General features: G+C 43.7%; 1 protein-coding gene across 2 annotated transcripts; it reads right to left on the bottom strand.

The window, feature by feature from the left end:
- Positions 1-550: 550 nt before the first annotated feature.
- On the bottom strand, positions 551-19,156 carry LOC141259468 (catechol O-methyltransferase-like). 2 transcript variants are annotated; one of them, XM_073675509.1, is made up of 6 exons: positions 19,012-19,156; positions 12,454-12,632; positions 9,523-9,716; positions 9,043-9,174; positions 6,714-6,782; positions 563-1,257 (listed from the first exon to the last, which is right to left on the bottom strand). In XM_073675509.1, exons 2-6 carry the CDS (start codon positions 12,593-12,595, stop codon positions 1,141-1,143), a joined length of 654 nt encoding a protein of 217 aa, XP_073531610.1. In that variant the 5' UTR covers positions 12,596-12,632; positions 19,012-19,156; the 3' UTR covers positions 563-1,140. The 2 variants fall into 2 exon arrangements, with proteins under 2 accessions (XP_073531618.1, XP_073531610.1); XM_073675517.1 differs by lacking the exon at positions 19,012-19,156 and having other exon boundaries at positions 551-1,257; positions 12,454-12,628.
- Positions 19,157-19,362: the final 206 nt, after the last annotated feature.

The following is a 19,362-nucleotide window of genomic DNA, read 5'->3' as shown; positions in this document are numbered from 1 at the left end:
GGAAGGATATACACAACATTTGACCCAAGTCATTCAGTTTTAGGGCAATGGTACCAAATACTAATGAAATGTATGTAAACTTTTGACTATGAAGTAAGTAATAAAAATGCCTTAAAACCATTCTCTCTCTCATTATTCTGGCATTCGACAAATATTAAAAATTATTGTAATCCTAATTGACCTAAAGCAGGAAAGGTTTATTCTGACTTCATGTAATATATTGAGAAAAACATGCATATGTGTTTTTTTTTTAATATAGTGTATGTAACCTTTTGAAAAAAAAAAAATATATATTTTTTTTTATTACACACACACACACACACACACACACACACACACACACACACACACACACACACACACAGGTCCAAAAGTAGGTGGACAGACAGTGTAATAAGGTTATAGAGGGGGTTATTATTTTCTGTCCACCTACCTCTTGAAGCTCATCAAGAGAATGCCAAGAGTGTGCAAAGCAGTTATCAAAGCAAAAGGTGGTTACTTTGAAGAACCTAGAATATAAGACATATTTTCAGTTGTTTCACACTTTTTTGTTAAGTATATAATTCCACATGTGTTAATTCATAGTTTTGATGCCTTCAGTGTGAATGTACAATTTTCATAGTCATGAAAATACAGAAAAATCTTTAAATGAGAAGGCGTGTCCAAACTTTAGGTCTGTACTGTATAATATATATATATATTATATTCTGCATAAGTGCATAAGGCTGTGTTCACACAACAACCATTTTTGGTCTGCTGATATCTGGGAAAACCTGACAGCATTAAGACCAATGTTATTCAATTGGGCTGTTCAAATGACTGTTTACATGGAACAAATGTCAATCATAAAAAAAAAAAAAAATTGCAGTATGCACTAGTCTCTTCCCTATTTGGTATGATACTAAAAGGCTGTGTGTTCATTCAAAAATAAATAAATCAACCCGTACGGATCAACCATATAGTGTCAGATCTTTACGGATACATAGCCATTAACAACATGAGAAACTTTTTTTTTGTAAATTTTATTCACTGCTGATGTATAAAAATTAATGCAATACGGTGACAGTGCAGAAAAAAAGTCAGTTTTAATAACATTAATAAACCTCCATGGCATCATCTTCAAGTAATAAATTCCTTGATTTACAAGTAGCCTTTAAAAACAGCCTTCTCCAGTGCATCGTCCTTATTCATGTATTGGACATGAGAGGGATAATTGGTGCAGTCGTACCGGCCACAAGTTCTAACATACTCAAGAAAGATCCTAGTTACTTACCGGTAACGGGATTTTACAGAGCCCATGACAGCACCACCTGAGAGAGGGTATCCGCCCACCAAGGACAGGAACCTACTGAATAAAAAGGCGGTACCTCTCCTCCGCATCAGTTTTTTGTTTCAGAGCATGAGAGGGCCTCCGAAGACAGGTTAATACATAACCACCACCTCAACATATGTACTAAACACCTTAAAAAAGTGCACACCACAGTGATAAAGGGGAGGGAATTAATAGGGTGCTGTCATGGGCTCTGTAAAATCCCGTTACCGGTAAGTAACTAGGATCTTTTCCCCTTCTCCCATGACAGCACCACCTGAGAGATTTATAGAGATTAAATACCAGAGGGAGGGATCACCGCTTGCAACACCCTTCTACCAAAGGACAGATCAGTAGAAGAGGAAAGGTCAAGACGGTAATGTTTGTAAAATGTAGCAGGGGATGACCAAGTTGCCGCCTTACATATAATGTCGATGGGCACATCCGCCTTCTCAGCCCAGGAAGCAGCTACCGCTCTGGTGGAATGGGCCTTCAGGTTCTCAGGAACCGGCAGATTGCTAGAAGAGTAGGCTAAGGTAATAGTATCCCTGACCCATCTAGCTATGGTCCCCCTTGTAACCTTAAGTCCTTTCCTAGCCCCCTGAAAGGATATAAATAAAGCGTCACTCTTTCTCCAGGCTTTTGTCACTTCCAAATACTGGACTAACACCCTCCTAACATCTAAGGTGTGAAGCTTATATTCCTCAGAATCCCTAGGATTAGGATAGAAGGAAGGGAGAGTGATTACTTGCGTCCTATGGAACTTGGAGGCTACCTTTGGAAGATAGGCCGGGTCTGGTCTTAAGATTACTCTATCCATACATACTTGAGTGAATGGATGGTTAACGGATAGTGCGTGTAAGTCTACGAGCTGATGTCAGGGCCACCAATAGCGCAGTCTTTAAAGTTAAGATTTTTTCTGAAACCTTCTCTAAAGGGCTCGAAGGGAGGTTTGGTTAATGCTTCCAGAACTAAATTAAGGTCCCAAGGAGGCATTCTTGGAACAGGAATAGGTCTGGATCTATGACAGGCTTTAATAAATCTAATGATCCATCTATTTGCTGCCAAGTCATAATTATACAGTGCACCCAGAGCCGATACCTGTACCTTAAGAGTACTGGTGGCTAGTCCCATGTTTAACCCCTTCTGGAGGAATTCTAGTATGGCCTCAATAAGAACCCTCCCTTTGGCAGACTGACCCGAGGTAGACAAGAACTTAGCCCAGGTTCTACCATAGATTCTAGTTGTTATCGGCTTTCTACTTGCTAGAAGGGTAGTAACAAGATCTGGAGAAAACCCCCTTTGCGTCAATAGCGACCTCTCAAAATCCAAGCCGTCAAATGCAGGCCCGCTCTTTGGGGATGACAGACTGGGCCCTGCCTGAGGAGATCCGGGATGTCCGGAAGAACCCATGGATCTGCTTGGGACATTCTCTTCATCCAAGTGAACCATGGTCTCTTGGGCCAGAACGGGGCGATCAATATAACCCTCGCCCGTTCCTCTCGGATCTTCCTCAGGATAGTAGGGATCAGTACTAAAGGGGGAAAGGCATAAGCTAGAGTGAAATCCCACTGAATCTGCAGCGCGTCCACCGCAAACGCCCCCTCTTTTGGATTCAGGGAGCAAAAGGTTTGGGTCTTCCGATTGTGTCTGTTTGCAAACAGATCTATCTGGGGCTGTCCCCACCGATCCACAATCTGCTGAAAAACGGCTGGATTCAACTCCCACTCTCCTTGTTTCAAGATGTGACGACTCAAGAAATCGGCCTTTATGTTCTCTTCCCCTTTTATATGCAGTGCCGAGAGCGTAACCAGCCGACTCTCGGCAAACCTGAAGAGCTGATCCGCTATTAACATCAGAGGGAGAGACCTGGTACCCCCCTGATGATTGATGTAGGCGACTGTTGATCTGTTGTCTGACATTATCCTGACGTGAGGACCCTGAAGAACAGAACTGAATTCTTTTAGCGCGTTTCTGGCTGCCAACAGCTCTTTCATGTTGGAAGAGAGGCTTGTCTCGCTGTCCGACCAGAGGCCTTGTACAGAACGATCCCTTAGGTGAGCTCCCCAACCTTCCGCACTTGCGTCTGTTGTAATTGTATCCGACACCTGGAAGGTCCAAGGAACCCCCAAAGATAGGTTGACCGGAGATGTCCACCAGTCCAGGGAGTTGATCACAACATCTGGAAGAGATATTTTCCCATTCAGGCGACCTTTGAGCCGCCTGTCCGCTGCCAGAATCTCCTGTTGAAGATATCTGGAATGGTGCTGGGCCCACTGAACCGCCGGAATGCAAGACGTCATTGTACCCAACAGAGACATTGCACTCCTCAGGGTGATGGTCGGATTGCTGACAATCTGAGATGTTAGGGATCTGATCTTCAGTTTCTTTTCCTCTGGCAGAAGACAGGTTTGGTTTTCCGAGTCCAGAATGAGACCCAGGAAAGACTGAACCCTCTTGGTTCCAGCCTTGACTTCTCCAGATTTAACAGCCAACCTAGGCGTCTTAGACTGGCCATGACGTCCGCCAGGGCTAGAGCACAGAGTTGACTTGATCTGCCCACTACTAAGAAGTCGTCCAGATAAGGGATGACTAAAATATCTCTTTCCCTCAAGTGCGCTGTGACCTCCAGAATGATTTTTGTGAAGACTCTCGGCGCCATGGAAATGCCAAAGGGAAGAGCTGCGAACTGAAAATGCCTTACGTGCCTGCCGAATTGTACAGCTACTCTTAGAAACTGTTGATGATCTGGCAAAATCGGGACGTGGTAGTAGGCGTCCTTCAGATCGAGGACGCACATAAAACAGTCCGGAAATAACATCTTTATGGCTGATTTTATTGTTTCCATCTTGAAAGGCCTGTAGATTAAATGGTCGTTCAGTCTCTTTAAGTTCGCAATGGTCCTGAAGGAGCCGTCCGGCTTCTTTATTAGGAAGAGGGTCGAATAGAATCCTCTTCCTTGCTCGGGTGCAGGTGTTTCCACCAGAACTCCTTTCCTGAGCAGAGAGAGAACTTCCTGCTGTAAGGCTATCTGTTCCGCTAAACCTCTGGGGGCTGATATTTTGACAGTGTTCTTGGGCCTGCTCTTGAACTTCTTTCCAGCTACCTTGGTCTCTGGGAGCTTTACTGCGGCTGTATTTTCTCTTCCGAAAGGAACTGTTAAATCGGGAACCAGACACCGTGGGAAATCCATGTTTTTTGTCTGCGGCTTTATCTAGGATGTCATCTAGACCTTTGCCGAACAAGAAGTCCCCCTCACAAGGGATTGAGCACAGTTTAGACTTTGACTGCACATCTCCTGGCCAGCTCTTGAGCCATAGCGCCCTACGGGCTGCATTAGAGAGGTTTGCAGACCAGGCAGCCAGCCTAACTGAATCTGCCGATGCATCTGCCAGGAATGCAGCCGCTCCCTGCACAAGAGGAAGGTCTGATAGAATTTTCTCCCTGGACACATTCCTCCTGATCTGGTCTTCCAATTGTTGAAGCCAGATCATCATAGATCTAGCAGTGCAAGTCGCTGCTACTGCCGGTTTAAGGGCCCCTGCTGACGACTCCCAGGTTTGCTTAAGGAAGGACTCCGCTTTTTTATCCAGCGGGTCTTTTAAGGCTCCTAAATCCTCCAAGGGCAGAGTGGATTTTTTTGAAGATTTTGAAATGGCCACGTCAATCTTAGGGGTTTTGTCCCATTTAGCCGCATCCTCAAAGGGGTACCTCCGCTTGGAGGATGACGGCAGCTGACCCTTCCTCTCCGGTTTCTTCCATTCCCTTTCTATCAGAGATTTAATCCTGTCATTGACCGGGAATGAGCGTCTCCTCCTTTGGTCTAAGCCCCCGAACATAACATCCTGGACTGTTCTGGGCACTTTGGTATCGGTAATACCCATAGTCCCTCTGACGGCTTTAACTAGTCTCTCAGTATTATCAACCGAAAAACAAGGTCTGCCCCCCCCATTATCATCCGAAGACTCCGATGACGATGAGGAGTGATTAGAGGAGGAAGGCAGTTCTCTCGTAAAACGGGACTCCACTGATTCCTCTGATTCTGAAGAAACTAGTTTTCGCTTCTTCTTTTTGAGTGAGGTTAAGCCTCTTCAAGACTCTCTGACCTCTGTCTGGATTAGATCCTTTAATTCTAAAGAAAACTTGGGGGACTCCTCTGCAATGGTTTTCTGAATACAGTCTGAGCAAAGGTTTTTGGCATAGGAGGTGGGAAGACTGATTTTGCATAAAGCACACTCCCTGTTTTTATTTTTAGCACTACACTTCTTCGCCTCCTGCCCCAAGAAGAGAAAGAGAAAGAGAAAGAGAAAGAGAAAGAGAAAGAGAAAGAGAAAGAGAAAGAGAAAGAGAAAGAGAAAGAGAAAGAGAAAGAGAAAGAGAAAGAGAAAGAGAAAGAGAAAAGAGCACATTATTCAAGGTGAGACTTTCACGAAGATCACTCACCACACTGCCGTTCAGACTAGGGTACCGGAGGCGGTGGTTGCCGTTCACATGAGGGCTCCCATCTGGCGGAGGCGGACTGACGAAGTCTTTTCTGACCAGTCTTGCCGGAACTCGTACGCCCCTCACTGCTGTGACTTTGTCGATGGGAAGATTCCCGTTCCATTTGTTTGAGCTGCTTGCGCTGCTCTGATGGCTGTGGCTGCTGCTGTACTTCCTGTGGCGGTGACAGCTGCTGCCCAGGTGACTGCGGTTCCTCATTCATCATGGCGGGGATGCAGACACCGCCATCCTGATTGCTCCCCATCCTTAAAAGCAGTAGGGCTCCACCTCCTTTAGGCTCCTCCCCTTCCGGCAGCATGCTCATCTCTCTTTTTCTTTTTTTTTTTTTTTAATTTTAGCCAGCTGGCGCGCTACCCGCAGATCCACCTGCCTCTGCGCGTGCGCAGACCAGCGGCACCCGGCGCGCTTGCAGCGGGATGACAGCTTCCCACCCGCGCATGCGCAGACCCGGTTTCCGGCGCACTCCGTGATAGGGCCCGTCAGCACCCCGCGCGTGCGCAGCCCGGACTTCCGGCGCGCTCCGTCACAGGGTGCGACGCGACCCCCACGTGCGCAGCCCGGAAGACCTGCCGGCCGGCGCGCTCAGTTCATCTTTGCGAGGCGCAGGCCCCGGCGCACGCGGGGAGGCATCCAAAGGAAAACAGCACCTCCTCCCCACACGCAGACCCGGGCAGCAGCCAGACGGGCTGGGAACAGGGACCATCTGCTGCTTCCACGGCCTCCAGGCCGCACCGTCCATAATCCAGGTACGTGAGGTACCACCTGGTGAGGCTCCCATCAGGGACAGGAACCAAAAAAAACTGATGCGGAGGAGAGGTACCGCCTTTTTATTCAGTAGGTTCCTGTCCTTGGTGGGCGGATACCCTCTCTCAGGTGGTGCTGTCATGGGAGAAGGGGAAAATTCTGGATTTCCAGGATAGACAACATTATCAGCCAGCAATACGAAGCCTTCTTTCAGCAAGCGACATTCCTACAGAAGGAGAAAGACAGTACATTGCTACAATGCCTGAACCAAAATATGAAAAATGTTCAAAAGGCCATAGAAAATAGTGCCTGGGCCTGACATTTATACAATAATTCTTACATATATTATAGCAGAGAAGTGAAATGCAATTATAGAGTGTTATGCATTTCACAAGTTAAGGCTATGTGCCCACGATGCAGAAATGAAGCAGAAAATTTCTGCAGCATTTCTGCATCTCCCTGGCAGAAAAAAAACGCATGCAGATTGTGCATGCGTTTTTCCTGCAGAATACATGCGGATCCACATGCGTTTCCGCATGCAGATTGACAAGCACTTTCCAGGCGATAGCATCACTTGGAAAGTGCTTGACAACTAGGTCACACTGTATAAATCCATGCAAACGGCATGGATTTATACAGTGTGAACCGTAAAAATTAAAACAAATAAAGCTATACTTACCCCCGAGGCCCCGGTGTGTGCAGCAGCGCTCGTTCCTGTCTGGTTCCCGGCTGCCGGCATATCGCGAGACAGAGCGGTGAAGGGCCTGCGGTCACATGACTGACGTCACCGAAGGTCCTTCAGCGCTGCGGGCATTCAGAGAGAAGACGCCGGACAGGCGAGTATAAACTTTGTTATTTTATTCTTTTTTTACAGGTACAATGGTACCCAGGTCTGGATGAGAGTCTCCTCTCCTCCAGAACTGGGTACCATCCGCACATAGAAGCCGCTTGTAAAAATGTACAGTCGCGGTTTCTGTGCGTCTCAATGCAAGTCAATGGCGGGAGTTCCGCTGCACTTCCGCAAAATTAAATGACATGCTGCGGATTTTTGTACGCAGCATAAACGCTGCGGAAAAATCCGCAGCATGTGCATAGAACATGCGGAATCCCCTTGGGGACCATGGGGTGCGGATTACCTAGTGTTTTACAAGCGTTTCCGCTGCAGAAATTCCGCAGCATAAACGCTTGAAAAACGCTACGTGGGCACACAGCCTAAAGCACCACTGGAGTGGCACTTTAAATGTAATTCACCTGCCCCCTGTCTTACACACACCTGCTGCCACCATCGTTTTCCAGTGTTGCAGTCTCTGGCGAAAAGGGACCTGCGAATCAGCTTGAGTGTTTCATGGAGTGGCGCGGAGGTCACTTTTCAATACAAGTTTATGAGAGCCTCATTTCGGCTCTTATAGAATGGAATTAAGAGCTTATGATGTAACTTCTGACTTCCGGCCATTCAGAAGCTGCACGGGGACCGGAGCGGTGCTGTAAAACGGTGAAGACGCCAGAGGGCGAGTATATGAAAGGGGCTTACATTTAAAGCGCCACTCCAGCGCTGAAAAAAGAAAAAAAAAACAAAAAACTCTGGAATGGTGCTTTAAAAGGGGCATTTCCATCTGCAAGATCCTATCCCAATATGTGGTAGGTGTAATAATAATAGCAAATACCTCCAATTAGAAGTGTATTATAGTTCTTCTGATTCACTATATCTCTTTCCTCATGTGCAGGACCTTAGGTGTCCGTGGTTACGACCACTGATATAGTGACAGCTAGTTGTCGTAACCATGGATCTTCGGCTACTGCTACGTCAGTAGGATCAACCCTCCTAAGCCATCAATATGGGTGTTAGAACTCTCCTGTTAGGTTTTTCTGACCTTTTTGCCTATTTAATCCTGCTCCGCCCTTCTGGCCATGCTGGACTTCATTGCAATTTCTACTCTTAAGCTAGCCAGGTGCTTTGTATCCTTTCTCAGTCAGTTTAGCTAGGTCTTTTTGATCTTTATGTTCTATGTTGTGTGTTTGTCTTTTTACTGCTACAATTTCTGCTAGGAGGTGTCCAACTTTATCCCAGTCCCTAGTTCTTGTAGGGATCCCTCCCTCACATCTATAGGTCTTCGTTCAGACTAGCTGAGGACTTTAGCGGGTCTGATCGCAGGATCAGGTTCCCCGTTACATCGTAGGGATCTAGCTTAGTTCTATTGTAGGGACAGATCTCCTGTCTTTTCTTAGTGCTTGTAGCCTATCATAACAATGGGCACAAAAGTCACAGGAAGCTGAATAAACTGACACCTTGTTCGGATCCAAAGTCTTATTTAGTGATGGACAGTCCGGCTCTTTTTAGTGATTTGGCTCTCCTGGTTCTGCTCACCAAAAAGAGCCGGCTCTTTTGGATCCATATTAAATATGTGTCCACAATAGGTGAAGCCTTAATAACTACTGCACGTCTGGAAGATTGTTGAAAATGTGGCGGTTACCTTTCAGATATTTACCTCCAGCAGTTTGGTGTCAGGGGTGTATTGCTCCTTTGCGTGATCTAGAAACACGAAGTCCACAGTATCCACATTATATTTCTCCTTAAGTTGGGGGATAATCGCTCCTGTGTCGCCTTCAAGGACTTTCACCTGGACAAAACAAAAAACAAGGAGTCCTGACAATCATTCCTTCCACACTTGGAATGAATACTGAAAGAAGCAAACATTAGAGATCCATAAATTGTAATTATTTTTACAATGAAACAAATGATTTTGTGGACAGACACTCACTTATCTTGCAGAGAAAAAGCAATTTCATCCTGTAAAACCACATGGCCATTACGACTGGTGTCAGGTGAAACCACTGGTTTCCTGCAAGATTAAGTGATTGTGCAGGAAAACCACAGCGGCACAGGGCTGCAGCAGTTTATAGATGCAGAATGACCACTGTGTGTGAATACAGCCTTACAAACGCTTCATACCAGCCAACATATCTACCTGATTCTGTAATCCAGCAAATGCAACCATCTGCTTTGCTACCGCTGCATGAACTGGGTTCAGTTCTATGCTAAACAGGCGCGCTTCAGGCCGCAGCAAGCGAGCTATCCGGGTAGCAGAATATCCACAATATGTGCCCAGCTCCAGTATTACCGAAGGGTCTCTTTCTTTTACTACTTCATCAACAATCAAGCCTGGAGATGGAAAATATATTACATATTCTATAATTAATGGTGGACACATGGGGTGACTGCAAACCTCTAAACAATTTAGTCAAGAAAAACAGTGAATGCAAATTACTTTTTAAAATGGATCTGCCAGCAGATCTCAATGCAAAATTCATACATTATTAAATAAATCGCTTAGATCTGAAGAGGTTGGTGTACTTACTTTAAGGCCACGTTCACACATTAAGTATTCGGTCAGTATTTTACATCAGTGTTTGTAAGCCAAAAACCAGGAGTGGGTGATAAATCCAGAAGTGGTGACGTGTTTCTATTATACTTTTCCTCTGATTGTAAACCAAAATCAGGAGTGGAACAAATACGGATGTAAAATACTGACCAAATAATGAATGTGTGAACGTGGCTTAAAAAATCCAAGTACCTTTTGCTGTATAACATTCCAATTAAAGCTGCAGCTGAACTTAAAATGGTAATTTTATTATCAGGCAATGAAATGGAAAGCAAGTATACCAGCATCATTGGGGCTAATATATGCAGTTTGTATTGTTAAATCTGGCGTCAGATCCTCAATAAAGGGTAATAATAGATGTTCTATACAAATGTTATCCTTACATGACGTAATATTGCCACTAATCAAATGGCGCATCTATTGAATATATTCAAGTACAAGTAGAATAGCCATAGAAAAGCAATATCATAGTCAAAATTTAGTGTAAATACAAAAAAAAAGAGAAAACAAAAACATTATTTAGAAGACAGTCTGACGAGAATTGAAAATGTTGAAAAATCTGGAGAAATCATTAAAGAAGTTGTCCACTACTCTTCAATTGAAGCCCTATCCATCAACATTTGATCGACTGAGGTCCCGCACCCGGCATCCCCGCCGATCAGCTATTCAATTCAATAGAAGGCGGATGTGTAGTACCCTGTGGCGGCCACTACAGGTAGATGGCCAGCTCCGCAAGTAAGTACTTCTGGCTGGTACTGATAACAGCTGATCAACGGGGGTGCTGGGATAGCAGATAGGGCATTAATGAAAAAGCAGTGGACTACTTCTTTAAGGTTAGGGTACGATCACAAGAACTTTGCAGCCATGTGAACTTAGCCTTAGATAGTGACATCTGAATTATGTGTCACGGGTGTGTCAGAGGTGACGGACAGTCGCCCTGCAGTGGGTTGCAGGAGATCTCTACGTTTGGCATTGCAGACAGCTGCTTAGATAAGAGGCCGTCTTTAGGACCGAGCAGCTCTCTCTCTCTTGCTAATTAGCTCTCGGCCCTGGGTGTATATATACCTGGTGTGTCAGAGGGAGTAGCTGGTTATACTCATTTCTACTTGTACTGCTCCTGCTAAGCTTCACTTCATCCTCACTGGAGCTTGAGGCCATGTGCTTATTTGGAGTTCATCTAAAGCTAAGCCGTTTTCCCCATTTTCCCTACCCTTGTTGTCTATAGAGTTTAGCGGAGGTTGACTAGTGCTCATCTCCTCCCATCTCTAGCAGTAGCCATACGCCAGGGAGAGTAGGGCGAGGCACGCGTGCGGCGATTGGAGAAGAGCCAATATAGGGACGGTAGTTGAGACAGGGTGACGCCAGATCAGACTAGGAGGTCTCCACTTCCCCTAGTGTCTGGGCTCCCTTTCCCTTTTCCCTCTGTGTCGCACTAGTCTTTCCCACACCTGGCGTGACATTATGATGGCCATTATAAAGGTCTAATTGTCTCATGCCGAGTATCCAAATATAGCTCTTGTTTCTCTTTAAAAAAAAAACAGATATTTTCTCCCAGAAACATACAATTTATCAATAGTAGGAGTAAGTTTGGTCCTTCATGGAGGCAATACAGTATATGCTAGTCGTGTGTAGAGCAATTCTGTGAAATTATAGTGTGCATGAGGCCTAAGGGGAAGCTCAAGCAAACAAACACCTGATTTTATTGCAACTCGTGCACACAGTAGTAGAATTCACAATCACTATATTTTGTGCGCAAATTGCTTCTTCAGAGAAAAAGAGCACTTGAACTCTATAGCGCCACCTATTGGAAGCCACAATCGACCTTTTAACAAGTCTTGCAATATGACTTAGGATAATAGTCAAATCAGAATCTCAATATTAATATATCTTGTGCAAGATTTAAGCTCTACCTCACACCTGTGTTATGACTTCTATTCATATAATACTGTAATGCATGACAGACACCAGTGGCTCACAAGTGACCCCATAGACCCATCAGGTCAGTAAGGTGTCCATTTTCATTGGAAAAAAAAATACCACTATATGCAGCAGTATTTTTTTCTATAAAAATTTAGAAAATCTGCAACAAAGTTTCCTAATAGTGATGAGCGAGCATGCTCGTTTAACCCTTTCATCGAGCAAGCTCGGGTGCTTTCCGAGTATCTTCGGTGTGCTCGTATATTATGTTCGAGTCCCTGCATGATTTACAGCTGTTAGACAGTATCAACACATGCAGGGATTGCTTGTTTGTTAGGAATCCTCACATGTGTTGAAGCAGACGCAGGGACTCGAACATAATATACGAGCACACCGAAGCTACTCGGAAAGCACCCGAGCATGATCAGTTAAAGGGTTAAATGAGCACGCTTGCTCATCACTAATCGCCTTTCTACTACTGCAGTGTAATACAATAGAGCACAGTGATGCTTTGCCAACAGGTAATATTGTATGTTAATCAAGCAAAAAGTGAACATTAGAGGAAAACAGCAGGATTTGCAGTCAATTCTGGGCTGTCACCTTTTTCATCTCCTACATTCATGGCCCATTCTACATCTCTGCAGAATTTATCTATGGTGTCCACTACACTCTGGGGGTTTCCACGCTCTGAATTCTCCTGGACAAAGCTCAACATCCTCTGTTCCTTCATGTCTTGTTGCATTTTATTTGAAATGAATTGTAATGTCACCTGAGCAAGTCTACAAACAGAAGAAATGGAGGAACAATATCACAAATATTGCAGCTTCTTTACTTATACAAATACTAGGGATGTCAAAACAAATGTATTTTTCCAAAAAGCAGTAGATTAAAAGGAAGAACAATGTAGTTGTTAAATAGTTACCAAACCTTTATCACTTTTTTTAATTTTTATTTGAAACGCACTTAATTGCAAGCAGATTGGTGGGGTCTGAATCCTGAGCCAAGATCACACTCCCCTCGCTCCCTTTTCCCCCCCAGCGCTCTGCTCTCTCCTATGCACTGACTCTCCACAGTCCAGCGCTGATGCGATTAAATTACGGCTCACATGCAGATTAGTGGAAGAATGAGTCGGCGCTGCAGTCCTTCACCAATGTATTCACTGCTGTTTGCATCCAGAAGAAGTAGAGAGCAGGAATAGCAGGCAATGGTGGCGGATGGATGAAAAACTGGGGAGGGCATGGTGTGGCCCATGGGCCACTGTTTTTCAACCCTTCGACTGTCTCGGTCCACAGGGCTGGATGTGGTCTATGGGCCGCACTTTGTCAAGGTCTGGTCTAGACTAGTCTGTAAGGCATACAGCACACACTGACCAGTCATACTCCATCTGCCGATAGCATGACCTCTGGGCTTGGCTGAGATCTTTGAGCCATCCTTACATTTTCCTCTCTGAACTTTGAGTCCCATTGCTGCTTCTGAATACTGTGGCTTCAGGCATGCACAGTGACCGAATGAACCAGCATGTAGGCAAAGATCCACTGCGCATGCCTGAAGTTACAGTATTCAGAAACAGCCACAGGATTCATACAGTCCTGCTTCACCCATGAAGTTTAAGTACATAATGGGGAATATCTCCTGAAAAAAAATGAATCAAGTGAAACAGTTTTGTTGTATAGAGAACTCGTGTTAAATACAAAAGAGCAAATTATAAACAATTGAAAACCAAAAAAAAAATGGAAAAAAAAAATCTAAAGCTTGCTGTGTCACTTGTATTGGTACCCTTTACATTAATTTAGTATGGAAACACATTTTGACTCGCCTGTGGTAAATCACAAAAGAGATTCTCCTGTGATTAATGGTCTGTGCCCGTATGACATGAATTAGCCAATGAATGAGGACTTCAGTGTTTTAAAGAACCACATGGTATGCCCTATTCCTTTGTTACAATGGTGAAGACAAAGGAACTGTATGAAGACATCAGAACTGCTATTATTAGCAAGCACAAGACTTCCAAAAGGGTATAAAGCCATCTCCAAAGACCTTGGTATCCCAGCTTCAACAGTGCACAATGTTATTAAGAAGTTTGCCAAGCATTGAACAGTCAAGAACCTCCCTTGACGTGGGGGAAAAGAGGAAAATTGACATGTGAGGTCTTCGAAGGTTGGTGCGAATGGTGGAAAAAACACCATGTCAAACATCCAAAGATCTGAAGGCCAACTTGGAACAGTCTGGGATCATGGTTTCAAAGTACCATACGCCGTACACTAAACCAAGCAGAGCTTTATGGGCGAACGCCAAGGAAGAAACCATTGCTGAAGAAGAGACATAAAAAGGAACAACTGATCTTTGCCTAAGAGTACCTTGACAAACCACAATCCTTCTGGGAAAATGTTCTGTGGACAGATGAAACCAAAATAGAGCTTTTTAGCATTTAAGATCTCAGTCACTTTTGTGGTCATGCTATCAGCAGATTGAGCAGGACTGGTCAGTGCAGTGTGTAAGGGTTAATCACTGTTTAATGTATTGCTGGAGATTTGTGAGGTCATATGATCTGGCCAGTGGAGGGCAGCAGAGAGGCCAGAGTTGCAGCGCTGGGGTATGGCAGTTGGTGGCTGTTGGTAGGGAGTTCAAGGACAGTTAAGCATCATTGTAAAAAGGTCTGGATAGAGCGGTGCGACTCTGGGACGCATTATTCGGCTTGACATGAGCCGACTTGATGAGGACAACTAAGAACACAGCATCTTGGGCTAGGCTACATTTCTAAGAACTTAGAAAAGCCCTGCATTCGAGAGAACAGCATTCTCTAAGGGATTCCAGTCAGCGTTTCTGATTATTTGAGACTCGGCCCAGCAAGGAACCATCCACTTCAGTCTCAGGACGTACCGGTACCATTTACAACTGAATATATATGCACATATAGGCGCTTCTCACAAAATTAGAATATCATCAAAATGTTCATTTATTTCAGTTCTTCAATACAAAATGTGAAACTTATATTATATAGAGTCATTACAAACAGTGATCTATTTCACGTGTTTATTTCTGTTAATGTTGATGATTATGGCTTACAGCGAATGAAAACACAAAAGTCACTATCCCAGTAAATTAGAATAATGAACAAAAACACCTGCAAAGGCTTCCTAAGCGTTTAAAAAAGGTCCCTTATTCTGTTTCAGTAGGCTCCACAATCATGGGGAAGACTGCTGACTTGACAGATGTCCAGAAGGCAGTCATTGACACACTCCACAAGGAGGGTGAGCCATAAAAAGTCATTACTAAAGAAGTTGGCTGTTCACAGAGTGCTGTATCCAAGCATATTAATGGAAAGTGGAGTGCAAGGAAAAAGTGTGGTAGAAAAAGGTGCACAAGCAACCGGGATAACCACAGCCTTGAAAGGTTTGTTAAGAAAAGGCCATTCAAAAATTTGGGGGAGATTCACAAGGAGTGGACTGCTGCTGGAGTCATTGCTTCAAGAGCCACCACACACAGACATATCCAGGACATGGGCTACAAGTGTCACATTCCTTGTGTCAAGCCACTCATGACCAATAGACAACGCCAGAAGCGTCTTACCTGGGCCAAGAAGAAAAAGACCTGGGACTGATGCTCAGTGGTCCAAGGTGTTGTTTTCAGATAAAGTAAATTTTGCATTTAATTTGGAAATCAAGGTCCCAGAGTCTGGAGGAAGAGTGGAGAGGCCACAATCCAAGCTGCTTGAGGTCTAGTGTGAAGTTTCCACAATCAGTGATGGTTTGGGGAGCCATGTCATCTGCTGGTGTAGGTCCACTGTGTTTTCTCAAGACCAAAGTCAGTTCAGCCGTCTACCAGGAAATTTTAGAGCACTTCATGTTTCCCTCTGCCGACAAGCTTTTTCGAGATGGAAATTTCATTCTCCAGCAGGACTTGGCACCTGTCCACACTGCCAAAAGTACCAATACCTGGTTTAAAAACAACAGTATCACTGTGGTTGATTGGTCAATAGAGAATCTATGGGGTATTGTCAAGCGGAAGATGAGACCCCAGACCCAACAATGCAGACAAGCTGAAGGCTGCCATCAAAGCAACCTGGGCTTCCATAACACATCAGCAGTGCCACAGGCTGATCGCCTCCATGCCACGCCACATTGATGCAAAAGGAGCCCGACCAAGTATTGAGTGCATTTACTGAACATACATGTCAGTAGGCCAACATTTCAGATTTTAAAAACATTTTTCAAGCTGTTATAAAGTATTCTAATTTACTGAGATAATGACTTTTGTGTTTTCATTGGCTGCAAGCCATAATCATCAACAAAAATAAACACTTGAAATAGATCACCCTGTTTGTAATGACTATATAATATAGGAGTTTCACTTTTTGTATTGAAGAACTGAAATAAATTAACTTTTAAAAATTAAAGTAGCTGTTATCAAAGTTTTCACTTGGAATCATGAACTTCTCCATGAACATAAAGCATGCAGCAACTCCCAAAGGAAAAAAAGGAAGAAGAACTTGTCCCAACCATAGCTTAAAGGGAACTTGTCACCATGAAACTGCAGTCCAACGTGCAGGCACCATGTTATAGAGCTGGGGGAGGCAAGTAGATGTATAGTTATGTGAGAAAAGATTTAGTATAACCTATGCTTTATTTATTTAAACCTCTGCTCTGTCTAGGATTTTCAGTGGGTGGTATTATCAGTGATTGACAGCTTTTTCTCTATGCACTCTTCTACTAAGAAAGCTGTAAATCACTTATAGGACCACAGACTGGACCAAAAATCCCAGAAAGAGCAAAGGTTTAAATGATGAAAACACAGGTTATACTGAGCCTTTTCTCACAAAATAATATACCAATCCACTCAGCTCCTATTGCTCTATAACATGGTGCCTACAGATTGGACTTCATTTTCATGGTAACAGGCTCTCATTAAAGCCGGTTGCTCTGTGTGAGATGTAATGAAACAGCCCTGATCTCCTGGTCTAACCTCCTGCATGAATCAGTATGGAGGGGAAGAGCAGTGCATCGGAGTTTAGCCGTGTCACATTTCAAGCCCTTTTATTAGCTCTTTTAGCATTGTCAGCTCTGCTGTACTGCCCCTCTCCCCAAACTGCCTGTCCAGAAATGAGAGCTCAAGTGTCCGTAATCACAATTATGCCTGTTGTGCAGTGAGATAGAGGCTGCACTACATCTCATACACGAGTAACCTGCCTGTTCTGGACTAATATTGTGTGAGATACAATAACACCCTGCTCTGATCTCACTGCAGAGCGATTACAAGTTGCTGGAGCACAGAAGACATGCCTGTGATTACTAACAGGCTCAGTAATCAGGAGAGCTGATGGAAGGGTTTGTAGTGTGACACCGCTAAATTCATTTGCACTGCCCCTTCCCCCCACACTGACTCATACAGGAGGTTAGACCTGTCTGTTTTTCTCAGATACTGAGATATCTGCTCTAAGCTATGGTGGGGAAGTGTTCTTCTATGCTTTGAGTGTTGATGCCTGCTTATGATTGGTCAGCATCATACAGTGAGAAGACATACATGCCCCCAGTGAAAACTACCCAACACCAACTTGGACTTAACCAAAGTCAAATCATTAGGTGCAAAATACGTTGTTTCTGCACAATAGAGAGGCGAAATTAATAAAAACACAAAAAAAATGTTTTGTCCACTCAGCAGCCACTATTACATTATGTGTGCAGCTCAACATGAAAAATTTGGTTAAAGGTTCTGCTTAAATAAACCTTATTAAAAGGTTTCTCGTTCTCAGAAGGTAATGGTATTTATCTAAACTTCAGGGAAAGGCCAACCTCTGATCATTCCATTGATCTTGAGAATGAAGTGGCCACTGGCCATGTTATATATATTTTCTCATTCTGAGCTTCATCCAGATGATTTTTTTTCTCACTTGGCAGTCCATATACAATCCATTATTTATCTATTATGCATTGCTTGTATAGTGCATTCATATTCTACAGCGCTTTACAAACATTATTATGATTGTGAGCCCAATTGGGGACAGCAATCCAAATTCCCTATCAGTATGTATTTGAGTGTGGGAGGAAACCGGAGAACCCTGAGGAAACCCACACAAACACGGGGAGAACATACAAACTCCTTGCAGATGTTGTCCTTGGTGGGATTTGAACCCAAGACCCCAGTGCTGCAAGGCTGTAGTGCCAACCACTGAACCACCATGCTGCCCATTAACAGCAGCTATTAATTTAAAAGACGATTTAGAGTTTCCCCATGTTGTAAATTGTAATGTAGATGAAAAAATTAATGCTATACTGTGGCTCCGTATGACATTCGTTTTTGTTTTTTTTTGGGGCACCTATATACATAAATGGGCAAATCTCATCCGATTTATGGAAGAAACTAGTTCATGATGCAATTTTTTTTTTCCCCACACGCAGATTCAATCAGAAAAAAAAAGCAAAAAAAACCCAGCGCTCATCTACACTGCCCTATTGAATTGGTCTGAGTGCTGTCTTTTTTTTTTTTTTTTTTTTAAACAACATTCGGACCGAAAATGCAGTAGTGTGAACAAGTCCTTAGTGGGTGTTCCAAAGGTGGACACCCACTGACAATGAAGTAATATTCTAGCAATATGCAACCAATTAAATTGGAAAGCCCATTGAAGTAAAGTTGTGTAACATTTACATGGCTCTTCATAAGAGGTTATGTTTTCCCTAATGTTTCACCTTGTAGCCAGTCTAATTCCCAGCGCATACTTGAAATACCATTGAAGAAGTCTGTTATCCAGAATATCCAGCTTTGTAACTCTGGACACATCTCACAGTAAGATCACATGCAGAAATGGTTGCACTATACATCTATCCCTATAAAGTAACCTACTATGGCTTTACCCAATGCAAGATAAAAGATTACCTGAAATTACTATTGCTGTGGACATGTATGCTAAGTGACTGAATGGTTGTCCAGCACATGAAGACCACACATGTTGACCAGCTCTACTGTTACTTGCTACAATCAGAAGTAAATATCTGCTTAATTCATATATATATGTAAAATGTATATGCTTTTCGGTGATATATCTGGCGGCATTCTCAATCCTTCATGCATATTTTTACTCTTATGAACTCAGGGACAGTATTGCCACAAAACTGCCAAGAATATATATACAGCATATAGTTCACAAAGTTCCTAACTACTCACCACCACAAGGAGAAGGTCTTCTCCTCACATGAGTCCAGGAAGCAGTGATAGACCTGAAGCACTCATATACTACTGCTGTTTCAGATTTCACCCCCTCGCTGGGTGTAACCTCCTTAGAAGTGTGATATTTTTTAGGACCTGAGGCACAGGATAGCCTCCTCCTCCACTCTAAGCTGTTAAGTAACGCTAGCAGCAGGCACAGGCAATACCAGTCTGGCCTACATCTTATCTAGATATCCTGCCAAATAAAACGGAAGCTCCTTGTGTGATGGTATTTATGCTAAAGTTTTGTGCACACATTAAGTATTTGCTGTATTCATTTCAGCATCAAAAACACGTCTCTTGGCAGGA

Source organism: Phyllobates terribilis, unplaced genomic scaffold (genome assembly GCF_046119375.1).
Source record: "Phyllobates terribilis strain yellow unplaced genomic scaffold, ASM4611937v1 Scaffold_1__5_contigs__length_1240528914, whole genome shotgun sequence".
In the NCBI taxonomy this organism is placed as follows: Eukaryota; Metazoa; Chordata; class Amphibia; order Anura; family Dendrobatidae; genus Phyllobates; species Phyllobates terribilis.
Note: the sequence above shows the minus strand (reverse complement) of the source record. Positions and strands in the feature narration are given on the sequence as shown.